Source organism: Coturnix japonica, chromosome 22 (assembly GCF_054131305.1).
Source record: "Coturnix japonica strain WE chromosome 22, WE-NBRP24, whole genome shotgun sequence".
NCBI classification, from domain to species: Eukaryota; Metazoa; Chordata; class Aves; order Galliformes; family Phasianidae; genus Coturnix; species Coturnix japonica.
Genome location: NC_140684.1, coordinates 7466738 through 7487111, shown reverse-complemented (window position 1 = coordinate 7487111; position 20374 = coordinate 7466738). Strand labels below are relative to the sequence as shown.

Sequence of the window (20374 nt, the reverse complement as noted above, 5' to 3'; positions counted from 1 at the left end):
TCACCAAATGCTAAATGAAAAGCCTGACCTCTCAGGGTCGTTAAGGATCCTGTGACACTTTTCATAAGGGTGAATTTTAATCCCTGCACCCGGTGCTGAGCTCCTGGCAAATGAGCAGCCTGCCCATCTGAACCCCCTCTCTGCTGTGCATGGCCGTGTTCTTGAGTAGTTGCTGTCATGGAGCTGCTGCTGCTACAGGTGAAAACACACATCGTTAGAATTCACACCAAAGAAATGAACCAATTTCAGGCCTAGTCTCAGAAGTCCCAATTATATTTGCTTGAGAACAAAATACGTGGCAATCATGTCCTGTTTTATCTACCTCTGTGTGCTGCTGTGCTGTGTTTTTGCTGTTAGAACCGATGAAATTGTTTGACAGGATGGAAAGCATGCAGATCTCGTACCATCCTTTTGCTGTTTGCACTGCTGCTCCTGCAGGAAAAAGAAAAACACAGCACAAAACGCTCTCCAGAGCGAAGCAATGGCAAGGGAAAGGAATCTCCATCCCAGTGCATATCTGTGTCGTTGTCCGAGTTTTGTTAATTGCCCACATTAAAATGACTTGAGCAGCGTAGCAGTAGAGGAAGCTGCAGTGACTTGCATTATCCCCTTCAAAGCAAATGTGTTAACATGCCCTTCTTGGTTGCTTCACTTCAGGTATTGGGGCTGTCCCAAGGAAGTGTCAGTGACATGCTCTCCAGGCCAAAGCCATGGAGTAAATTGACACAAAAAGGCCGAGAACCATTTATTCGTATGCAGCTCTGGTTGAATGGTGAGCTGGGACAGTGTGTCCTGCCTGCACAAGGGCAGCAACAAGGACAAGGTAATTAAAATTCCACTCTGTTGTTTGAGTTGAGGAGGAGATCTGTTTAAGGTTGCAGTGAGCAGGACTTCAGCCATGTGCTGGCCTCGCATCCCAGCCGGCTCCTAGGGGTCTCACTGGGAGCACTTACACAAGGAGCGCTCGTTTCTGCCTAATTGATAAGCAGCTGTTATGGAGTTCCTAATGAGGACGATGTTATGTAGGCATGAATTCCACACATAACTCAAAAAAATTCAGCCAGAGAGCTGGCAAATGTTGTGTGCTGTTTTCTAGTGTCGCATAGGGGACTGTTATTGACCCTAGGAGAATATTGATTGCTGTCTCAGGAGGTGAGCTAGAACTCAGCTCTGAAGGGGGAATGCTCTGTTGCAATTATGCTTTTATTGTGACTCTCTTTCTTATCCTAATACCCACTGATGCAGAAAGGCCAGGCTAGAGCTTGGCCTCGGTAGTACCCTTATAATGCCACTGACTTCTATGAGCAGTGTGCCCTTGCTGAGCTCAGCCATTTGCTGTTTGTTGAGCTGCTTACGGTTTGTTTGTGGTTTGGCATCTCCTTTTATTGTTCCCTGATTTTCCTCTCCTCTCTTATCTAGTCCTTCACTCTGTGACATCATTACAGGATTCCCTACAGCAGGGATGTGCAAGCTCAGGTAATCAGCTGGTTTCAATGATTTGCTCTGAAATAATTCTCTGTGCTTTTGTTACGTTTCTTTTGCTTTGATGCCGAGAGGTTTCTCTTGTTTTGTTCTATCATACAGGAGACCCTTCCGTTGTTTTTTGTATTAACCCAGTTAATTCCTCCTTCCCTCCTTGTTGCTATGGCAGATACAGGGCATACACATATTTGGCTGCATATATTAGATGAAGAGACTCTGTCTGATGTTAGGGATCCTTGGCTCCGTGGGATGTTTTTTTTACCATAGTTCAGCTTATCAGGCTGACGTGTGACGGTGGCAGTAAAACAAGCCTTTGGTTTGTAATGTGATCTGCGTACCCCAGCTGCCTGATTCGCTGCCATATTTTTCCACTTCCATTTGCACAAAATCTGCTTTGTTAATTCGAAGGTGGGGAGAAGACGGCGTGACGTGTTCGTTCTGTATCCCGAGCCGACCTTGTTTCACCCCCCTTTCCTGTTTGCCAAGAAAGCAGATGTAACAAAGATGGGTGTCAAAGAGAATTGCTAAAGGTTTTACATCAATGGCCACAGCATAGGAAGGAGCAGAACAGCTGTGCTCCTGCTGTTAGATACCAAACTCTACCCACACTTAGCAGTGATCAGCTTCACTCACAGAAACTGTTCTGTACTCCATAAATGTGCTCGTGCCCCACTCCATGCCCCATATGTGAGAGCTGCAGCTCTTCAGGACACATCACACAGTGTGTTATGTTGTTTTGCCACCTTCCTGCCATTCTGAAGAGCTCCTTTTCTGGAGCATGTTGGGTTTCATGTGAATATCCCAACTGAGCTGTTTCTCCTCGCTACTGGGAAAATATTTTGCATTCTAAAAGCTTTTACTAGAAGAAAATCTATGATGGTATTCAATCCGTGTTATTTCTTAAGAAGAACAGCTGAAAAACAAATAGATAAAAGCAAAAACATGCCGCTGGAAAAGGAAAAAAACAAGGCATGAAAACAAAGCCAAAATGGGGAAAATTGTTTGCAGTCGTGAAGCTGTTGTTACTTATAGGCAGGCATTTAGAAAACGTGAACATTTCCTGTGACATTTTATATGCTGCTGTTCATTAAGTGTCTGCCATTGACTTCTTTATGCAGCATCGATACTGCGCGAGAGTAACGGTTATAAATGCCTAAGACGGCATGGAAAATATGAGTAATTAATTATAGCCATTTTGAGTGGAATTTGAAATCAGAGGAGCTGGGAAAAGGCTGCATTGTTATTGCTAATCATCCTATTTATGACTAACTGTAATTAGAAAAGATGGAAAGGCAAACCCAGAGCATTAAAATCCGACCACCTTGGGGATCCCCAGGAGGATCGCTGGTAGCTGGAAGTGATTTCCTTCAGGAAGTTCAGTTTTGCTGCTGTGATATTTTGCTGCACTCCCACACTCCCGGTCTCGTTTGTCAGCTCTTGCCCTTGAGCTCCTATTTTGTGACGCAGCGCGTTCCTATCAGCTCATAAAATCCCGTTATTGATGATCGCTGTCCTTCTTTCCTTAAAGCAAACTTAGCAATGAGAAAATGGGTTCGTGCCCTTCCCTTTCTCCTTCCCGATGATTAAAATTGTTTTACCAGGCGCTGCTCTTTTCCTCAGCACCTCTCAGTGTGTGGAGCAATGAGGGGGTTGTGACACCGCGCAGAACAAAAGGCGAATTTGAATGACTAATTGGTCGTTCTCTTTTATTAGCGGCTCTTCTGTAATTAAACGCTCAGCAAATAGGTTGGAAAAGGTAAAAATAATGACGCAGTTGTGAAAGATCCTCCAGTGCAGGGCAGGAGGAGGAGGGGAAAAAAAGCCAGCTACAATTTTTAGGTCTTTTCCCAGGAAAATCAAGGCAGGAAGGCTTGCATACTTGTCATTTTAAAACAGAAATTAATCAGAACAGTTTTAAAATGAGAAAAGGTCTGGAGCCTTTCCCGTGTGTTATAATTGGCTCAGAGCTTGTTGAATGCATGAAGGGAAAGAAGTGAAATTAAACTAATACATTCAGTGGCTCCTGAGTGCTTTGCCAAGAAGGTCTTCAGTGTGCGGAGTGTCAACACGCATAGTAACGTCTCCAGCTTTTATTAGCTGTGAGTATTTTCGTTACTGTTTGGCACCATTATATCAAACTAGCGGGATTTTCTGGAGTTCTGACCCACTTTGTTACTCTTCCAGATCGTAAGGTTTTGATTAACACCTCATTCATGAAAATCTGTTCTTTTGTCCGGTGTTTTTCCATTGTTACACGTGGACAGATGGACCCATCAGCCTTTTGTGTGTAAGGACGAGTAGAGGGGCATCATATAGATATCATTAGAGATAAAGCAGGCTCGTTGTTCTTCTCTGCAAGCTCTATTGATACAAATACCTGAAATCAGTCTGTACCAAGACTCCAACCAGGTGCACCCATCCAGGTCCAGTCTCTGTGACCTCAGCTTTGGTGCTGAGAAGAGCCCCATGCAAGTCCTAGTGAACGCGTTGTACACAGAAGCGACGTCCATACCCTGGGTGCCCGAAAATAGCATCACTGTGCCTTTCCTAACATTTCTTCTGTGCGTTTCTTTCCACCTAAATGCTCTGATGCCCTTTGGGTAAATCTGCCTTTTTAATGATTTATGTGTCAAAAGCCTGGACCAAATCACATGGAAAAAAAAAAGGAAAAAAAGTTGAATTAGTGTCACCCAACGGCATCAGCATTTTTTCATGATGAATTTGGCCCTTATTTAGTTGCGTTGCTGATGGTCGGGGCTGGGTTGGGTTTGGATGGTAGCCATGTGTTGGGAGAAGCTTTATATGCTTGGATGTTGTTCTGAATACTTGCACTGCATACAGCCTGTATTGGTTCGTTTTATTTCGGCATCTTGTATCTTTAGTGAGCATCTATACGGCATTAAGATGTTTCTGTTGTTGCTCGTCTCCAAACTACTCCCAGGCAGGCTGAATTCTTGTTCGCTTTAGTGCGTATCCTCTGTGAAGGACACACACTCTCTATATACTACATTAAAGACTAGCAAATACTCAGCGGGATAAAGACGTGCCTTTTTGGTGTGTGTTTCTGTAAGGGTCGTCTTATGACCTAATGTGGAAATCTTCATTTGCCGATACAGCTGCGGGTGATCTCAGGGGATTCTGAATTTCCCTTTTGTTTGTCTTCCTTTCTGGGTATCATCCATCATTCCTAACCTCATGCTGCTTAGCAATGGTAACGCTCATGGGAGTTGAAGAAAGGATTATAGCAGCATAAAATGGGCAGCTAATTAGAGCTTGTTTCAAAATCAGAATCTGGCTTGAGATAATTGTGTATTATCTGGTGATTTTAAAGCCCAAGATCTACTGTATTTAGATCAACTAAAATATGCATAAAAGCTTTATTTTCAACATAAAACATTGGTAACAACAGGGAAATTACTTCTTGTCGTCTCTTGGGAAAGAAGTCTGATAAAAAGTCAGAATGCAGTGCGTGTTTTCCCGTCGTTACGATGCTAGCAGACATGATGGAGAATGATGGCAGACCCAGCCATGCCTTATGTGTTTTTTAATGCATAATACTCATTCCTCAGCTCAGAAGCTGCCAGGTGGGCAGGAAGTTGCAGTGCACCAGGTTGGCTCTTCCTGTTTGTCAGGATGATGCCGCATTTACTGCACTGAGAGAAATAAAGTGCAGAGAGAGCATCTCATCTCAGGTTTGCAGCCCACATAGGGGATGATGCTAAGATTACCATCCCAACTCATACGGGGCCGTGTGGCACATGGAGGCAGTGGAGCATGGGCTGTGGTTTCCTTCCTTGTACTGGTTTTACTGGTTTGTTTTGCTGTGCTGTGATGGGGGTCAGGCTGTGGGGCTGGGCACGCTGCACCTGGAGATGCCACCAGCATTTGAGCTGGTGGTGCTGCTGGATTTTCCCCCAGTGTGAGTTAGTTGTGCTTTGCTGGTGAATCGGAAGGAAGAGGGAGATGGTTTTGCAGTCATTTTGCAGGCATTGTGAGTGAACAAAACTGTGCTTGGCATGAAATGGTTCTGGTTAATGTAGCCTGTAGAATGGGAGAGAAGAGGGATGACGTGGCTCTAATAGCTAAGAATTCCTTTGCTGGATAGTCCTTTGGTGACTGGTTTTGAATCTGCATTTGGTCAAGAAGTTACCTCCTTGTGTGCTGGATGCAGGAGTTAGGAGCTGAACCACAAAGCTGGCTGAGCACTGTCTCTGTAAGCCCCAAACACAGTGCTGTGCACTGGGGAGCTTCCCACATTCTTTGTGTGGGGCTCGAGATTGCGCTGCTGCAGCAGTTGGCCCTGGCTGTCTTGATTTCAAACCAAGGGGTATCAGTTGGCTCCTCGCACGGGCAGCTGTTGCAGTCTGTCTGTAGTGTGTGTGATCGTATTCTGTGCCATTTCTCTGACATTTGGACCATGAAAACCTTCCTGGCAACCCTTCTGGTATGAGTAAATCTGGGAGAAATGCTGTCAGGGCACCTCACTGGGACCTGTGAATGCAGCATAAAGTGATAGCATTGAGTTAGTTCTTAACATTGGATGCCATTGCTGGGCATCACCTGCTCACTCCTGCCTGTCACCTGGGTCTATCCTTGCAGCCCTTTGTCCATCAGGGATGCTTAGTGAATAGTTGGGAGGAATTTCTATCCTGGTTGCATTCCTTTCTGCACACTGAGCCACCCAGTGATTAAACTTGCAGAAGATGACTCCATCCTCATTGTGGTCATAGCTGTAATCACGGAGCGAACACTATTTTCTAGGCAGATATTCCTTGCGGCTGAATTACAATGACAAAGCACCAACACACTTTTCACATTAATATGGCAAGAGGAGACTCCTGCTGGATTCTGAAGACAAATTTAATTCACTCTGAAGCACGGCAGTGAGTTGGTGGTGTCCGCTTTCGAGAAGTTTCCCACTCTGGTTGTAAATAGGTATTTCAACTTCCCTTTGGTATCAGTCCAAGCATCCTTGCTCCCCATGGGTGCTGGATATTAGAGCTCTGTAAGCTTCGGCTTCTGTCATTTCATTAATCAACAAGAGAGAGAACAACTTTGTACACGGGCAGATAGTGACAGGACAAGAAGGAATGGCTTTAAACTAAAAGAGAAGAGGTTTAGGTTGGATGTCAGGTGGAAATTCTTTGCTATGAAGATGGCCCTGGCACTGCTGCCCTGAGCTGGTGGGGGGCAGCCAGCCCATGGCAGGGGATTGGGGATGGGTGGGCTCTGAGTTCCCATCCAGTCTGATAGTCTGTTCTTTGTAACTTATTACCTCATTCCATTAATTATTGGTGCTTACTGCTTCCCCCATTCAGAGAGGAGCAGCCTCTGAGGAAGGGGCCCATTCCTGCTCTCCTCCTGGGTACACTGGGATCCTCCTGCCAGCTGCCAACTGTAGTAGAGCCGTGTGGAAGGCACAGAGCTGCTGCATTACAAAGCCAAATGCAAAAATAACTGGAGCAGCACTGAAAGGCAAGCAGAGCTGTCACAGCCGTGCCACAGCTCCAGGGGGGTCAGGAGCTGGGGCAGTGGCTGGGCTCCATCCCCGTGGGCTGGCAGCTGCAGGAGAGGTCGGGAGGGCTCCGAAGAGATGGGGCGTTCTGCTGTTGGGAGGCTCTGGCAGCTGGCAGGAGCTCACTGGTTGTTTATAGGAAGAGGAAATACAGGAACTGCTGCCAGCAGGATGGAGCTGCTGGGATGGAGCTGCCCTCCCAGGTACCAGCCCCACCCGCTGCCCACTGAGTCACACCGTGCTCCTCTGGGGATGAAAATTGCCTTGCTTTCAATTCAAAGAACAGATAATGGGCTATTTTCCTTCCAAAATACTGAAAAAGAGGTGTGCTGGCAATGAATGCGCAGGTTGTTATTTCCATTTTGTAATGGGGATGGAGCTACGAGGCAGCTGTCTTCTGCACAAAGTAGCTCTGGAACAGGGAAATAAGCAGCATGTTGGATTCGAACAACAAAATCCTCTTACGATTATAAAGAGTTCTGCATTACTTATATCAAATTGGTCCTAAGAAGAAAAAAAAAAAGAAAGAAAATTACCAGAAAATTAATATCTGCTAAGCTCCATCCCAGCCTGTCCTTTGCATTTCAGGGAGAAAAACTGACAACTCTGTCTCACCACATTTGATAGGTGTTGGAGGTCTTAGAACCTGCCCACAGCCATCCAAAGAAACAGCGCAGGAAGGGATCCTGTGGTTATTTGAAATCTGATAGGAAGCAGAGCTTGCATTGAAAGCAAGATGTATTTGAAATCAAATTTAAGTAACAGTGAAAATAGAACAATGTCTGATTAATAAGCCTAATGAAAGGAGGAAGTCCAGCAGCTCTCAGAAACAAGAAGTAAGACTGATGGTTAAATATTCCACTTTTACTCTTTAAGATCCTGCTAATAACAACTTAAAATACGTTTTTTTCTTGGCTCTGTGAGTCCTGCCCTATAATAGCGTGCTTGAAAAGAGCAATTCTTCCCCAGAATAATCATTTTGATTCCACTCATTGGCACAGCCTGAGCTTGACAGAACATCCCCATTTGGTGTCATATCCCTCCAATGGGGCTGTCCAAAGGCAGAGAGCTGCTCAGGAGCGTCTTGTTGTTCCTATCCAGCCCAGCCACACTTAGTTCTGTCCCACATGCTCCCTACACCTTCTCCTGTGGCATCCACCCAGGTGCGTTTTCTTGCCTAAGGGAGGTTGGGATGGGAGCCTTCCCCATGTAGCTCCCCCCATCTGGTTCTGCACGGACAAATGAGGTGTGGCATTAACTGCCCTATAACTACAGCAATGCTTTGATTTGTTCCTCTCTTTTTACCCCCCTGGAACTGGGATCCTAAAAATAGTGCGAGTTGGAACTGGCAGATGTTTCATTTGTCCTTTACCAGAGGACCAAAATTAGCCTCTCATTTGGCACCTAAATAAAGCAGCTCCACTGCCTTTAGACGAACTTTGCAATTACTGTCTATTGAAGTTGCAACGTTTTGTTGTGTTTGATGGGGAGAGGCATTATGTAAGCAATGCCAGCACCTCAAAAGCCACCAGACCTTGAAAGAGGGGACGGACCAGAAGTGTTATTTAAGAGTGGTTGGGTTTGTTTGGTTTTTTTTTTCCTTATATTTTTTAATAGGAGGCAGATGTGCTCCTTTTTCCTAATGAAGGCAAAAAGTGCCTTGGAACTGCTCTGAGAGCTGCCTATTGTAAAGGTAGGAAAAAAACGAATGAAAGGACAGCAATGGGTTCTCTAATTTTCAGAGAAAAATCTGCCCAGAATGCCTGAAGCTGGGTTAGCAGTGGGACTCCCCAGGGGCAACAGAAAGATGTTATAATCAATTACCACATCATAACACTGATGTATGATAATTACTGAGTGTTCCTCCTGAGATAGTGCAGCATTTGGCTGGGATGCGGCTCTTTCATGGTCCACTGCCTGATTAATATGCAAATAATAGGCTGATTGCATGATGAATGCAGAAAATGAGTTCGCTGATAACGTGAGCACCGAAGCGGGAAGATGATAAATTACTTTTACTGACTGTCCTACATTAAGTACCCTTTCTCAACAATTTTATCACAAATTAAGTAAAGCAGTATGGAGAGATTATGAGGATGTGTAAAATAATGTACCTTAATCGCTTTTATAATATTGTTGCATACAGTGTAAATGTCATTTTGTTTCAGTACTTTTGCCAGTGCTGCTCCTGGAGAGGAGTGCAGCCACCTTCAGGGTCACTCTGTTAAGGAGTGCTTGCTTTTAAGAACACTGTGTGGTTGTTAGCTGGGACTGTTGGGGAGGGAATCCAGCCCTTAGACTCACATCCATCCCATAAGCGTCCTGCCCATAGTACTTAATAAGTACGGAAGAATCTGCATGTTAAGCACAGATTAGCAGAGCACAGGAATTTCTTCTGAAGACGCCATGATTTTGCCATTAATCACCTAAATTAAAATCTGATTCCGTTTTATGAAGGTTGTTTTTAATTGTTAAGGAACATGAGAAGCCACCATTCAGCAGTTTCCAGTGCAAAAACTACCTCAGGAACCCATGCACAAGCTGGCATGCACTTGAGGAAGCTTTCCCTGTGTGTTTGCTGTGTTTGCTGTGCTATTTACCTCTTCCATGGTCACCCCTTAGAATGGAAAAGGCTTTGGGGCTGCTGGGCTGACCTGAGTGTTGGCCTGATGATGTTTCAGGTGATGATGATCCAACTAGTCCTGTGTGCTTGTCTCTAACATCCCTATGACTCTGTTCCTGTGCAGGACGGGGATCTTTGTTCTTCTTGTTCCCCTGCTGACCCCATGCTGGTTCCTCCCCTCTCAGTGCAGACATACAGACCTCTTTGTGCCTCCCCGAAGGGCTTTTCCTTTGACCCCTCCCCCAGCCACATGCAATTTCCCTGAGCCAAAACCCAAAATAACATTTTCCCCCCCAAGTTAAAACGTTTGTGAAACAAACAAAGTCCCTGGGGTCACAGTGGGGATCTGTAACTGTGGCAAACACTTGCTGCAGCATGGCTGTACATACCTACATGTATGGTGTCTTTCTGTGTGCAGGCTGGAGGGAGCTTTCCGTGCTCCCTACATATAGATGGGGGAGTTTATAACACCAGGGAGGACTGTATTTTCATAAGCCGCATTAATTTGCACAGTGTAGATAGGCAGGAATGATGCACTTAAAATAAATCCACCAAGAATGCTACCTGTGAGGAAGAGTTCATCATTCAGGGGTGTTTTGGTGTAATTAGTCAGAAGTGGGATGCATTGCAGCGCTGCTCCACAAATGCTGATCTGATCTATTAGAGACCAAACCTGTGCTCTGTTAATGGGAAGAGCTGCTGGGTGCTTTAGGAGAGCCTGGGGTTACCATCAGGTGGGAGATGGGGAGCAAAAGCTCTGCCTGGGATTTCCAGATGCTGGCAAACACAACTAGTTTATGGTCTACAGACTGGGCAGCTCAGTGGCTGGAAACAGGAGAACAGAACTTAACCTCATCCCAGCATGAGATACTGGGATCTCAGGCGTCCTGCCAGGGCTGTTGTTGTCCATTAACTCATCTGTACAGGTAGGTGAAGGTGGGCCCTGAAATATCAAATGCTCTTTCAAGAAGTTGCCAAGAAATCTCCTATCTGTATCTGCCTACTTTCATCTTCTGTATGAATCTACCATAGAGGAAGGGATCAGAGCACGGGGTGCTTGCTGCCCTGCATGGCACATCACCACTCCTGCTATTCCTGGGCTGTTCAGTGTGTCCAACTTGGGGTTGGATGGTGCAGACCTGGAGCCTGGGCTGTGGACACCGAGAGAAGCGGTGCATCAAACCGAGCGCTGGGTAAATCATGTTTGGGTTACTGTCGGAATGTCACGGAGTACCCTGTCATTTTGTTTTAGCAACTTGTCCTTCCAAATGCGCAGTTCGCCTTATGGCATGCCAGCAGTAAAAATGTCACTTACAATAATTACTTTTTGGTGAAAATGCTTGCTGACTTCCTACCTTCAAGCTGTTTTTTACACAGTGGGGAGATAATAAGAAATGACTTTATCCTGACTGCTCAAATGAACACTAAATGGAATTTAGGTTATTATTGCTGCAGATAGAGGACTCTGTATTGAAATTTAAATAGTGGATCAGATAAACTACAGAGATTTGTCTCCGAAAATTACAGTGGATCTGCTTTTCCAATCCACTTCTCCCCGAAACTTAAGGCAGCTGTTGTCTGCCTGCTGTCTTTAGATACAGTATTTTTCATAATCCTTTTAGAGGTCCCTAAATGCCTTCTGCGTCTCGCATGATCTTCCCCAACTTCTCTGTGCTCCGTACCTTGTTTCCCCTGAGTCACTTTGAAGCCTATTAGCTCAGCTCACGTTAGCAATGCAGCAGTTCCCAGGTGGACAAAGGGCAGGGTGCTCTGTACGGATGTGTGTGCTGTGGGTGTGCTGTCCTGCTGCTTCTGTGCAAAGGCTGTGGTGGAGAAGTTGTGTTCTGCAGGTGGAGGAGCTGCTGTGCATCACCAGAATGGACCCTGGTGGGATAATCATAGTCCAGAGCATTTACAGACAGTGTAGGGATTGTGTGTGTTACCAGCAGGGCTGTGTGCCCAGCCGATGCACTCTGGTTCCCCCACACTAAATCAGTTGTGTTTCTCTTCCTAAAAGACACACTTGCCTTCAGAGAGTTGAAGGCTCCCCATCAGCATCCCATACCTGGTGTCGGTGTCCAGTAGTTGTTCTGTTTTTGCTATGGATGGAGGACAGTCAACTCTTGACAAGTGTTTCTGATGCTGGATGTCAGCTCCCAGTACTTGATCTCCATCTGATTATTGTTTAGTGGCACATACAGGTGTGCTTTTAAGAGTGGCTTGGTGATGCCTAACTTCCCTGTACCCAAAAATGGATTCCAGATGAGTAACCTAAGAGGGACATGGCTTTGGCCTTCCATCACTTGGTTGTATTTGCAGCTTTAGAAGATTTGCGTCACCTCAATGCGTTTATGGGGCCTTTGAATCCTTAATGGCACTTGTCAGTATCACTGTAGTGACTTTAGATTGGCAGTTTAATGCATAATAGTGAACACATCCTGTTCTCCCTTTGTTCCGTCGGCAATCGCTTGCACTCCAAATGTCTGTTTAATTCTTTAGTAGGTGAATGGGAAACGTTTGAGTTATTCGATTATCAAATTCACTTTCCCAAATAATGGACCTTTTTCCTCCAATATTTGTATCACATTGAAAATGTTTTTCCATAATGGAAAAGCGCCAGAAGCGGAATAGGGACCGTATCTGGAGTTATTTGTGGTTTATGCACATAATGTCTCATTGGAACCACTCTACATTGGGAGGAAAACAACAGTTTGTCATCTGCGCTGCCTTCCAAAATTAGAGCCACGTAATCCTACCTTTCTGAGTAAATAAGCAGCAGATTGGTCTTAAAAACGAAATTCGAGCAAGCTCTTGATATGTGATATAAAAAATAAATAAGCTAATATGTGAGCAGCATCGAGCATTGCGGTGATAGATGATGGCAGAGATTACCTCTGTTGTTTACATAATGAGGCTGGGCAGGGAAGGAGAGGGAGGAGGAGGCATCACCGAATGCTTTGCTGACTCCTGCATGGCTGTTGGGTGGGTTTTTATTTAGGATCCTTTCTGCTCTCCATGTGTGTGTTTTGCAGTGCACAGATGAGGAATTGTATAGGAAATCTGCAGCTGCTCTGGTTACTCGGTAAGATTTGTGTAAGCTGGCACAAGGGACAAAATTAGAGGGAAGTTGAGCGAGTGGCACGCTGTTTATTAGCCAGGCAGCCATAATTTTGACCTTGCTGTGGGTTAAAGGACGCAGACCTGAGAAGAAATCTGTTTATCATGTAGGGAATTCATGCCATCCCTGACAGTGTACAGTGAACAAGATGGATGATCTGCCAAATTGGTCCCTCGCATGGGTGAATCAGGGCAAATTTACTGTACAATTCCTTTGCTGCTCTCGATACAAAAATAACATTTGCCGGGTTTTATATTCAGTTGTATGATGACCTGGGGTGAACAGAGAGAAGAAATAAGATTTGCAAGATCCCTCTTGCCTTAAAGATTTATATGCAGCTCGCTTTCCCTTTATGCCTGCCTGTTTTGCATCTCTCACAAAGCTCCAAGTAAAAGCTCTGTGTTTGAGAGACAACTTTATGTAAGTGTGTCAGGGAACCTCTCTTAAATCGCAGAGTCCTGGAAGCTTCTGTTGCCTTGAACAGCACGACTGTGCTGTGAACCCTGCGCCGAGTGAACCCTACTTGAACTTAGGCAGTGTTTCCTGTGGTGCTGAGAATGTGTTTTCCCATACAGCCTGAGCACAGACAGGCTGTGAGGGTTTGGTAGTGATGTGAACAGCGAGATATGGTGATGTCTGGTGTGAACCATCAGCTTGTGGCTGCCGTTGTAGCAGAGCAGTGCTCAGAAAACACGGTCCTGTTGCGAAGAATAGGATTCGGGGTGTGCTTGGCCTCATCTCTGCACGATGGAGGGCGCTGTGTTAGAAATAATTGTGAACTTCCATAGGGAAAACAGCACTTTGTGCAGAAACCTTTGTTGGCAAATGAGCAGATTCAAAAATCTTTCTTTCAAAGTGTCAAAATAACAGATTTGCTTGTCTCCCGACCCACTCGCTATCTTTATGTTGGATCCTCAAACACATTAATTAATACGACATAATTGCAGGCTGTATTTTAATTGTGTTAAGTTATTCCTGGGCAAAGAGAGGTGCTAAAATGTGATGTGGGTGATAAGAAACAATATGACACGTGTAACACTCTCAAGATACGAAGCTGGGTCAGGTGTAGGAAATCCCCCACCAATACAACCCCATAGTGGTGATTTTCTTATAGGTCATAGAGATTAAACCTGTGTCATTTTGTATGAAGAGTTCTTAGGCAGCAACGTTGTGAAAGCAAAGCTGGAAAGTTTCCCAAGCGAGGGAATTCCTTGCAACCATCCAAACTATTGCACTTCATGTGCTCCTGATCTTTATTTGTATATTCGTGTTTTTTATATGAGAGAAAAGGTGACTGAAGATAAACTGAGAAAATAATTCTGTTTTGGAAAGGAGGCCTTTTAGTAACCAAGTTGTAAGAAACAGTGTTTTGCATACGTAGGCATTTCTTAACGTAGGTAGAACATAAACAAGGAGGAAAGTTAAATATCCTGCAGTCAAAACGTTACAATTCTGCTAAAGTGGGGACTTGTTTCTTTTTTTTAATTACAGAAAGCACTCCAAAGACTTCTGCCAGTTGCAGCCCTGCTCCTGAATCTCCCATGAGCTCCAGCGAATCGGTTAAAAGCCTGACAGAATTGGTACAGCAGCCCTGTCCTTCTATAGAGACCAGTAAGGATGGCAAAGCCCAGGAACCCAATGAACCTCCTGCTTCAGAATCCCAGTCCACAACACCTTTGCCACTGTCGGGCCATTCGGCACTCAGCATCCAAGAGCTGGTCGCTATGTCCCCAGAGCTGGATACGTATGGCATTACAAAAAGGGTCAAGGAAGTGCTAACGGACAACAATCTTGGTAAGTCGCTTTATTCTCATCTCTTGACCAAAATAAAGCGTTGGTGCTGTTGTTTTTAAGCTGCATTTCAGTAGACATTGACAAGAACATTTGATTTTGACTCTGGCCTTGGCTTTCATCTTTTAAAGATTTCTTTTAGCCAGTAAAAAACTCCTTCTGGATTGTCACATCTACTTGTCAATATATTATCTTACCCTCACTGTCCTTAAGCTCTGATTCTGGCTCAGCAGCCGGGTACTAGTCCAGCCTCCCTAAATACAGGCCAGCAGGCTGTTGAGAGGACCAAAACCCCAAAGCACGTGAGGTCTCCCCTTGAGAAATGCAAATTTCCCTGTTCTTATACATTCAGTACCCAGCAGGGCAGGCAGAAGAGGAGCAGAGGAGGGCAGTTTGATTGCAAAGTGAGGTGTATCCTATGGAAGTGGTGTGCCTTAGAGCTAGGAGGGCAAATTCAGACTTAGTTGAGGTTTATGTGGATCCTTAGGTAACTACATGGGGTCATTCAATTGTTCTGCTTTTGAGACATGCAAAGCAAAGGCTGCTTTTGCTGCAGGTGAGATTTTGGGCATCAAATTAAGTATAATGTTGATATGGCTGACAACATTTGGAATAGTCAGAGGGACCAAAAACTATTTTAGCACATAAAGAAGCCTTTTTTTGGCAGGACAATGAATGCAAGGCGTTGTTCTTTTAGATTTTTATGAGGTGGGGGAGGTTGCAAATTCTCATTAAATGTAATTGGGGAATAAAAACAAAGAATAGACCCTGATCCTGGGCATACCTTGCATGAGAGTGTGTTCCACTGAACCCAGCAGAGTTACTGGTCAGGCACACTGGGATAGGCCAGCTGTGGTGGCTTGTTAGTAGAGATATGTACAGACAGAGCCACAGGTAAGAGTTTGCAGGCTGAATCATTTGCTTTTTGAGCAGAATACTGCTGAGTTTTGTGCTTGCTCTGGTGTGCCAGGGAGGTTTGAAAAAGTATTTTTGCTTACATTTGCTTTGATGCCATTTTCACTTAGTCTTTTTTATTTCCCATGATTTTTTGTTTTCCTACAGTGTGGCTGACAAGCCTAAAAAACAGCAGAAGAGCCAGGAAATGTGCCCCAAACTCTGCATTAGGTGTGGAACCAGTTTCAATGTCTCCTTTTGTGCCCTCAGTGTGCTGCTGCACCACATTGACTTGGTGCACAGCGTTCTGTGTCTCAGGCCACAGGGCCTTGTCAAGCTGTCTTAGGCAATGGATGGTGGCCCAGTCCCAGCACCACTAGCCACAACATACCATGATTGTATGAAACCATTCAGGGTGGGGAAGGCAGTAGGCAAAAAGACAGGGAGAACTGACAGGAGTTTCTGGAAGCCTGTGCTTAAAGATACTGAGGTTATTAATAACACTGATGGAGTGTGATACACCTGCTGCCTCCTGAGAATGGTTCCTAACACATCCTGCATTAGCTCAGGAGTCTTTCAGGTGTTTTATGCTGTTCTGCTGTATCCTAGGATACAGTAAGTGACACAAACATGTTGAGATTCTTCCTTAGCACCTAAAGAATTCAACGTTATGTCTTCCCTTGGATTCTTAATTTCTAGGCTATGATCTGAAGGTCATTTCCTTCAGCAGCATCGCTTATACCTATCCTGGGATACTCATTCCTGCCCTGTTTATATTCCATTATTCCTTCCTGGTGGCTGCACAGCAAACACAGCAGCTGCCTGGGTCCCAGGTGGCCATTACACTCCTGGGGGGCTCCTGTGACCCACATCAGGTCCCACTGACTGCACAGCTCTGTGTGGGTTGTAGTGCCCGTGCTGGTGCCTGAATGTGGGCATAGGGAGCGTGGGAATGCCAGAGGGAAGTCATTTGCAGAGGCAGATTAAAAGGTGTTTAAAGTAGCTGTCTTGGCTCAAAAGTAGCTGTTTTAAAGGCAAATTGATGAGTTCTTCCTGATTTTTTTTTTTTTAATGTAAGGGAGAGAGCACGTTAGCTCTGAAATGCAGATGGAAAATTAGCCCTGAATTACAGCTTCTGATTTTACTGATGTTGTGTTGAAAGTGGAAAAACACTTAGGAAATTACGTTTTGATCTTTGGTTTCTGTTCTGTCTGTAGGATCCATTTTGAGGGTTAGTTCTGGAGGTGTGAGCAGACATTTCTGAGCCCTGTCCTTGCTCCCCTCTGCACCTTTTGTGATCCCAGCTGCTGCCTTCCAAAGCTTTGCCCCAGTCCATCTACATGGGATGTGCTGTAGCTCCTGCCTGCTCCATCCTTCTCTCTTAGCCTGTGAAGTAAAAGAACTTGTGAAGCCAGAAGTCTTGGGGGGGGATGTAAAGCAGAGGGGGAGATTATGGAGTCAGGCACACGGAGGGCTCTGTGGACCTGATATTTTCATTGGTCCTATACCTGTCCCTCAGGATCTGTTGGTTGCCCATGGCTGATGCTGGCACTGCTGACAAGTGAAGTAGCCTTCTGCTTCATGCTGGAGTGAGGGGTTCTGAGGGCACTGATCAGACAGCAGAGCTCAAGGCCTCAGTGTGATTGGGATAGGAAGATGTTTGGGTTAACAAGTCCATGATGGCCTCCTTGCTTCCATCAGAAATCCCCAGCAGTGACTCAGATGACTCCAGGCTCTGTCTTGTAACAAAAGCTGTTGCATATTAGGGCAACTGAGCTTAGGGAGAATGCTAAAGGGAAGGCTGTTAGGAAACCAGCTGTCTGGGCTTGAGCTGCACAGGCATTTTCCAGAGTCTTCAGTAAGTGAGATCTTAACCACGTAAAGCTGGTGTTCGTAATGTGCTTACAAGTGCCTCACACTGAAAACCGTTTAGTAGATTTTGCCCTGCTAGGCAATCGTGTTTTAAAAGAAGTAAAAGTAATTATTAACCAGAAGCACTGTTAGGAGCTATAGAAACAGGAAAAAGTGTTATATTGTAAAATGTGATTATCCACAGCCACTAAAACACTGTTAGAGCACAACAGCTAGTACAACGCAGAGAGCATTTACATGCCTTTGAGGGCATTTGGATGGCTGTTGCTGAATGGGTGCTGCATTGGTTTTGGTTCACTGATAGCTTGAAATGTTCAGATTGCCCTGCTGGAACAAAGCTATTGCAGCTCCTCCTGCATAAGAGCTGAGTAGCCTCACTGCTCTCACTGGTTTCCAGCTGGGCTGAAAGTTTGGTTTATTTTTAATCTATTAATTTTGGGGGTATTTTGCACACTCTTTCCACTGTGAGGTCCTCATCCCCAGAGGTGTTGAGTTCACATCCTTGTCACTGCCAGATCTTAAGGATTAAACTAAAGCTCAATATTTACACCTTTCGTGGGTGGGGAGAGCTTTTATGCTTCTCAATCCTTCTTTCGGGTTTGCAAGCAGTTTTGAAGTAAAAATAATTGATGACTGATCTGGTAGATGTGGTCTGTCTTTTTAGCTCTCCTCGTCTCTTAGTGAATTCATGCCATTTTCAATTTCTTACCAGGTCAGCGTTTGTTTGGGGAGACAATCCTGGGGCTGACACAAGGCTCTGTCTCAGACCTGCTGGCTCGCCCGAAGCCCTGGCACAAGCTGAGTCTGAAGGGCCGGGAGCCCTTTGTCCGCATGCAGCTGTGGCTGAACGATCCCAACAACGTGGAGAAGCTGATGGATATGAAACGGATGGAGAAAAAAGGTAACGTGGAGCAGAATGTTGAGTCATGCTCTCCTTTGTTTCAGAGGTGACCGTGCTGTATAATTCTCTGTAAAGAGTTATCGAGGCAACAGTGATCCAGCACGACAAAGGTTGTTCAGACAGCTTTTTCTTGGCTGTATTTGATGCTAGCTCAAGATCTCAGAAACAAAAAACAAGAAGAAAGCCCAACAACCCCTAAATATTCACCAGCTGTCATGAAGTCATTGCTGTATTCTCCTATAGATTAATTACCGAGGCCCTAGTGTATCACTGATAACTTGCCTTAGCAAATGAGAAATGTGAGTTGGGGAGCTGGCTTTGGGTTGTTAGTTAATGGCACTGCAGCTGCTCGCAGATGTTGCTCTAAAAACCATGCTTTGATTCCTGAGAGCTTCTTGCCAGTCCTGCATGGATGGCCACTAAGAGGAAAGGAAAATGCAGCACTTATGGAAGGGTGTTTGAGAATAGTTAAATCTGTAGCCCTTGTAGGGATGGGGAAGGTGACTGTGCTCAGACACACTTGTGTGAAGCGTTTGTGTCGTGAATGTGCACCTGTGAGAGATTAACTTCCTTTGGTCTCTTACCAGGAGCATATCATGCTTATCTCAGCCTACTCTGTGTATCTTAAATTCATTACTAGAAAACAGCAGTTATTCAGAGCCTGGTTTTAGTGCATACATGTGATTTTAAAAGAGAGGCTCGTAGGCTGCCATTACCAGCAGTTAACTGATTAATGATGTATCCATCTCTCGAGGTATCTCTTAATGATATTAGCTCAGACAGCATTAATTGTGTGCACTGAAAGCGCTGCTGTTGGCTGATGTCCTGAAAACATTCACACGTTTGATCAAGAACTTTTGGGATTATGTTAAAAATTACAGTGCAGGAGGTTCTGGGAAGAAGGGACCCTGTGTGCTTCACATCCTTGTGCAGGGCAGCATCCCACCTCAAACTGTGTGTCATCTGCCACCAGGAGCACAGTCCAGAGGGGTTTCCCACTTCCAATTGTAAACCATAGGGAACCATGATGGGTTTTGCTCCATCAGAAATACAGCACAGATCAAATTGTCAACGAGGTGGATTTTTATGGCTTCAAAGAGGATTTCCACCCTAATGCAGGAAAATAAAATAAAAATAATTTGAAAGCAGCGCCGTCAATATCCTTTCAAAGCTGTTTTCTAAACTGGATTCTTATCAAATGCTGTGCAATACGTATGCTGTGTAGATGGCACCTGAATGGAGATAGGGCTATAAATCATCTGAGTCTCTGTGCTGAGCTCCTGAGCTGTGTCAGTGTTGGCCTCATCTCAGAGCTCTCTGCAGTGAATTCAGCCCTTTATTTTCTGCTAACTCCTTTTTGCAGGTAAGGATCCTGCGATGTAACCTTTCAAGTTGCACGAGAGCCACATTAAGAATTTAACTTCCCCTTAAGCTAATGTCAATTAAAGAACAATGCAACTGCATCTACTACCAGTAGAACATTATTATCAATTATTTCTCTGCCACAGTGTATTAGGAGACTAGATTGACAATTATGATAAAGTTGAGCTGCACATCTCTCTTTTTTTTCCTCCTGTTCTGCCCGTCTGATATTTAAGCTATAAATGCCCCTTGTAAGAGATTCTGAAGCTTTGCAATGTACATTAAGTAACCTCATGGAGGAAGCTGAGGGTCACGCTCACTAGGCTGAGACTCTGCACTGTGTTTTCTGCCAAGGAGGAGTTCATTCCCTTCCTTCCAACCTCCCGGTGTGTGTGCTGCTGGTAACGTCACACTCCTCACTGAACAGTACTGAAGCCTGCTGTCAGGAGAAAATTTAATTCCCTTTATTTCCCCATTATTTCACTTTTTAATAATCTTGTTCAATACCGCATAAGATAAAAATTATATTAAAAGAGGCTCTGTTTTACCTCAGTGGGCAGCCGCTAGCTCTGCCTCATCTGAAGCTGGGCGCATGCTGGGGAGTCTGCCCATAGGAACACAGGGATGCTGGGATTCAAACAGCAGGAGGAAGGTAGAGGTAGTAAAACTCAGCAGATGGAGCTGGCCTTGACAGGTTGGTCTCAGATTCGCATCCAGACCTTTGCCCAAATTAAGTGTGTGGTGTTTTTTTCTTTGGTCTCCTGAGAAGTGGAGACCAGTCACACTCAAAAACTGAACACCTCCAAACATCAGGTG

At 44.9% G+C, this 20374-nt stretch overlaps 1 protein-coding gene across 9 annotated transcripts in view; it reads left to right on the top strand.

Moving 5' to 3' along the window:
- CUX1 (cut like homeobox 1) overlaps window positions 1–20374 on the top strand; it is a 195015-nt gene that overhangs the window by 146207 nt on the left and 28434 nt on the right. For 3 of the 9 annotated variants that reach the window (XM_085522353.1, XM_085522351.1, XM_085522349.1), the window contains 4 exons: window positions 658–823; window positions 1420–1476; window positions 14230–14532; window positions 18008–18196. The exons of 1 other annotated variant lie outside the window; for it this stretch is intronic. In XM_085522353.1, the coding sequence (XP_085378479.1) occupies window positions 658–823; window positions 1420–1476; window positions 14230–14532; window positions 18008–18196 (715 nt within the window). The remainder of the gene's footprint in view (window positions 1–657; window positions 824–1419; window positions 1477–14229; window positions 14533–18007; window positions 18197–20374) is intronic. 5 more of the 9 variants (XM_085522354.1, XM_085522352.1, XM_085522350.1 and 2 more) reach the window with 2 other exon arrangements.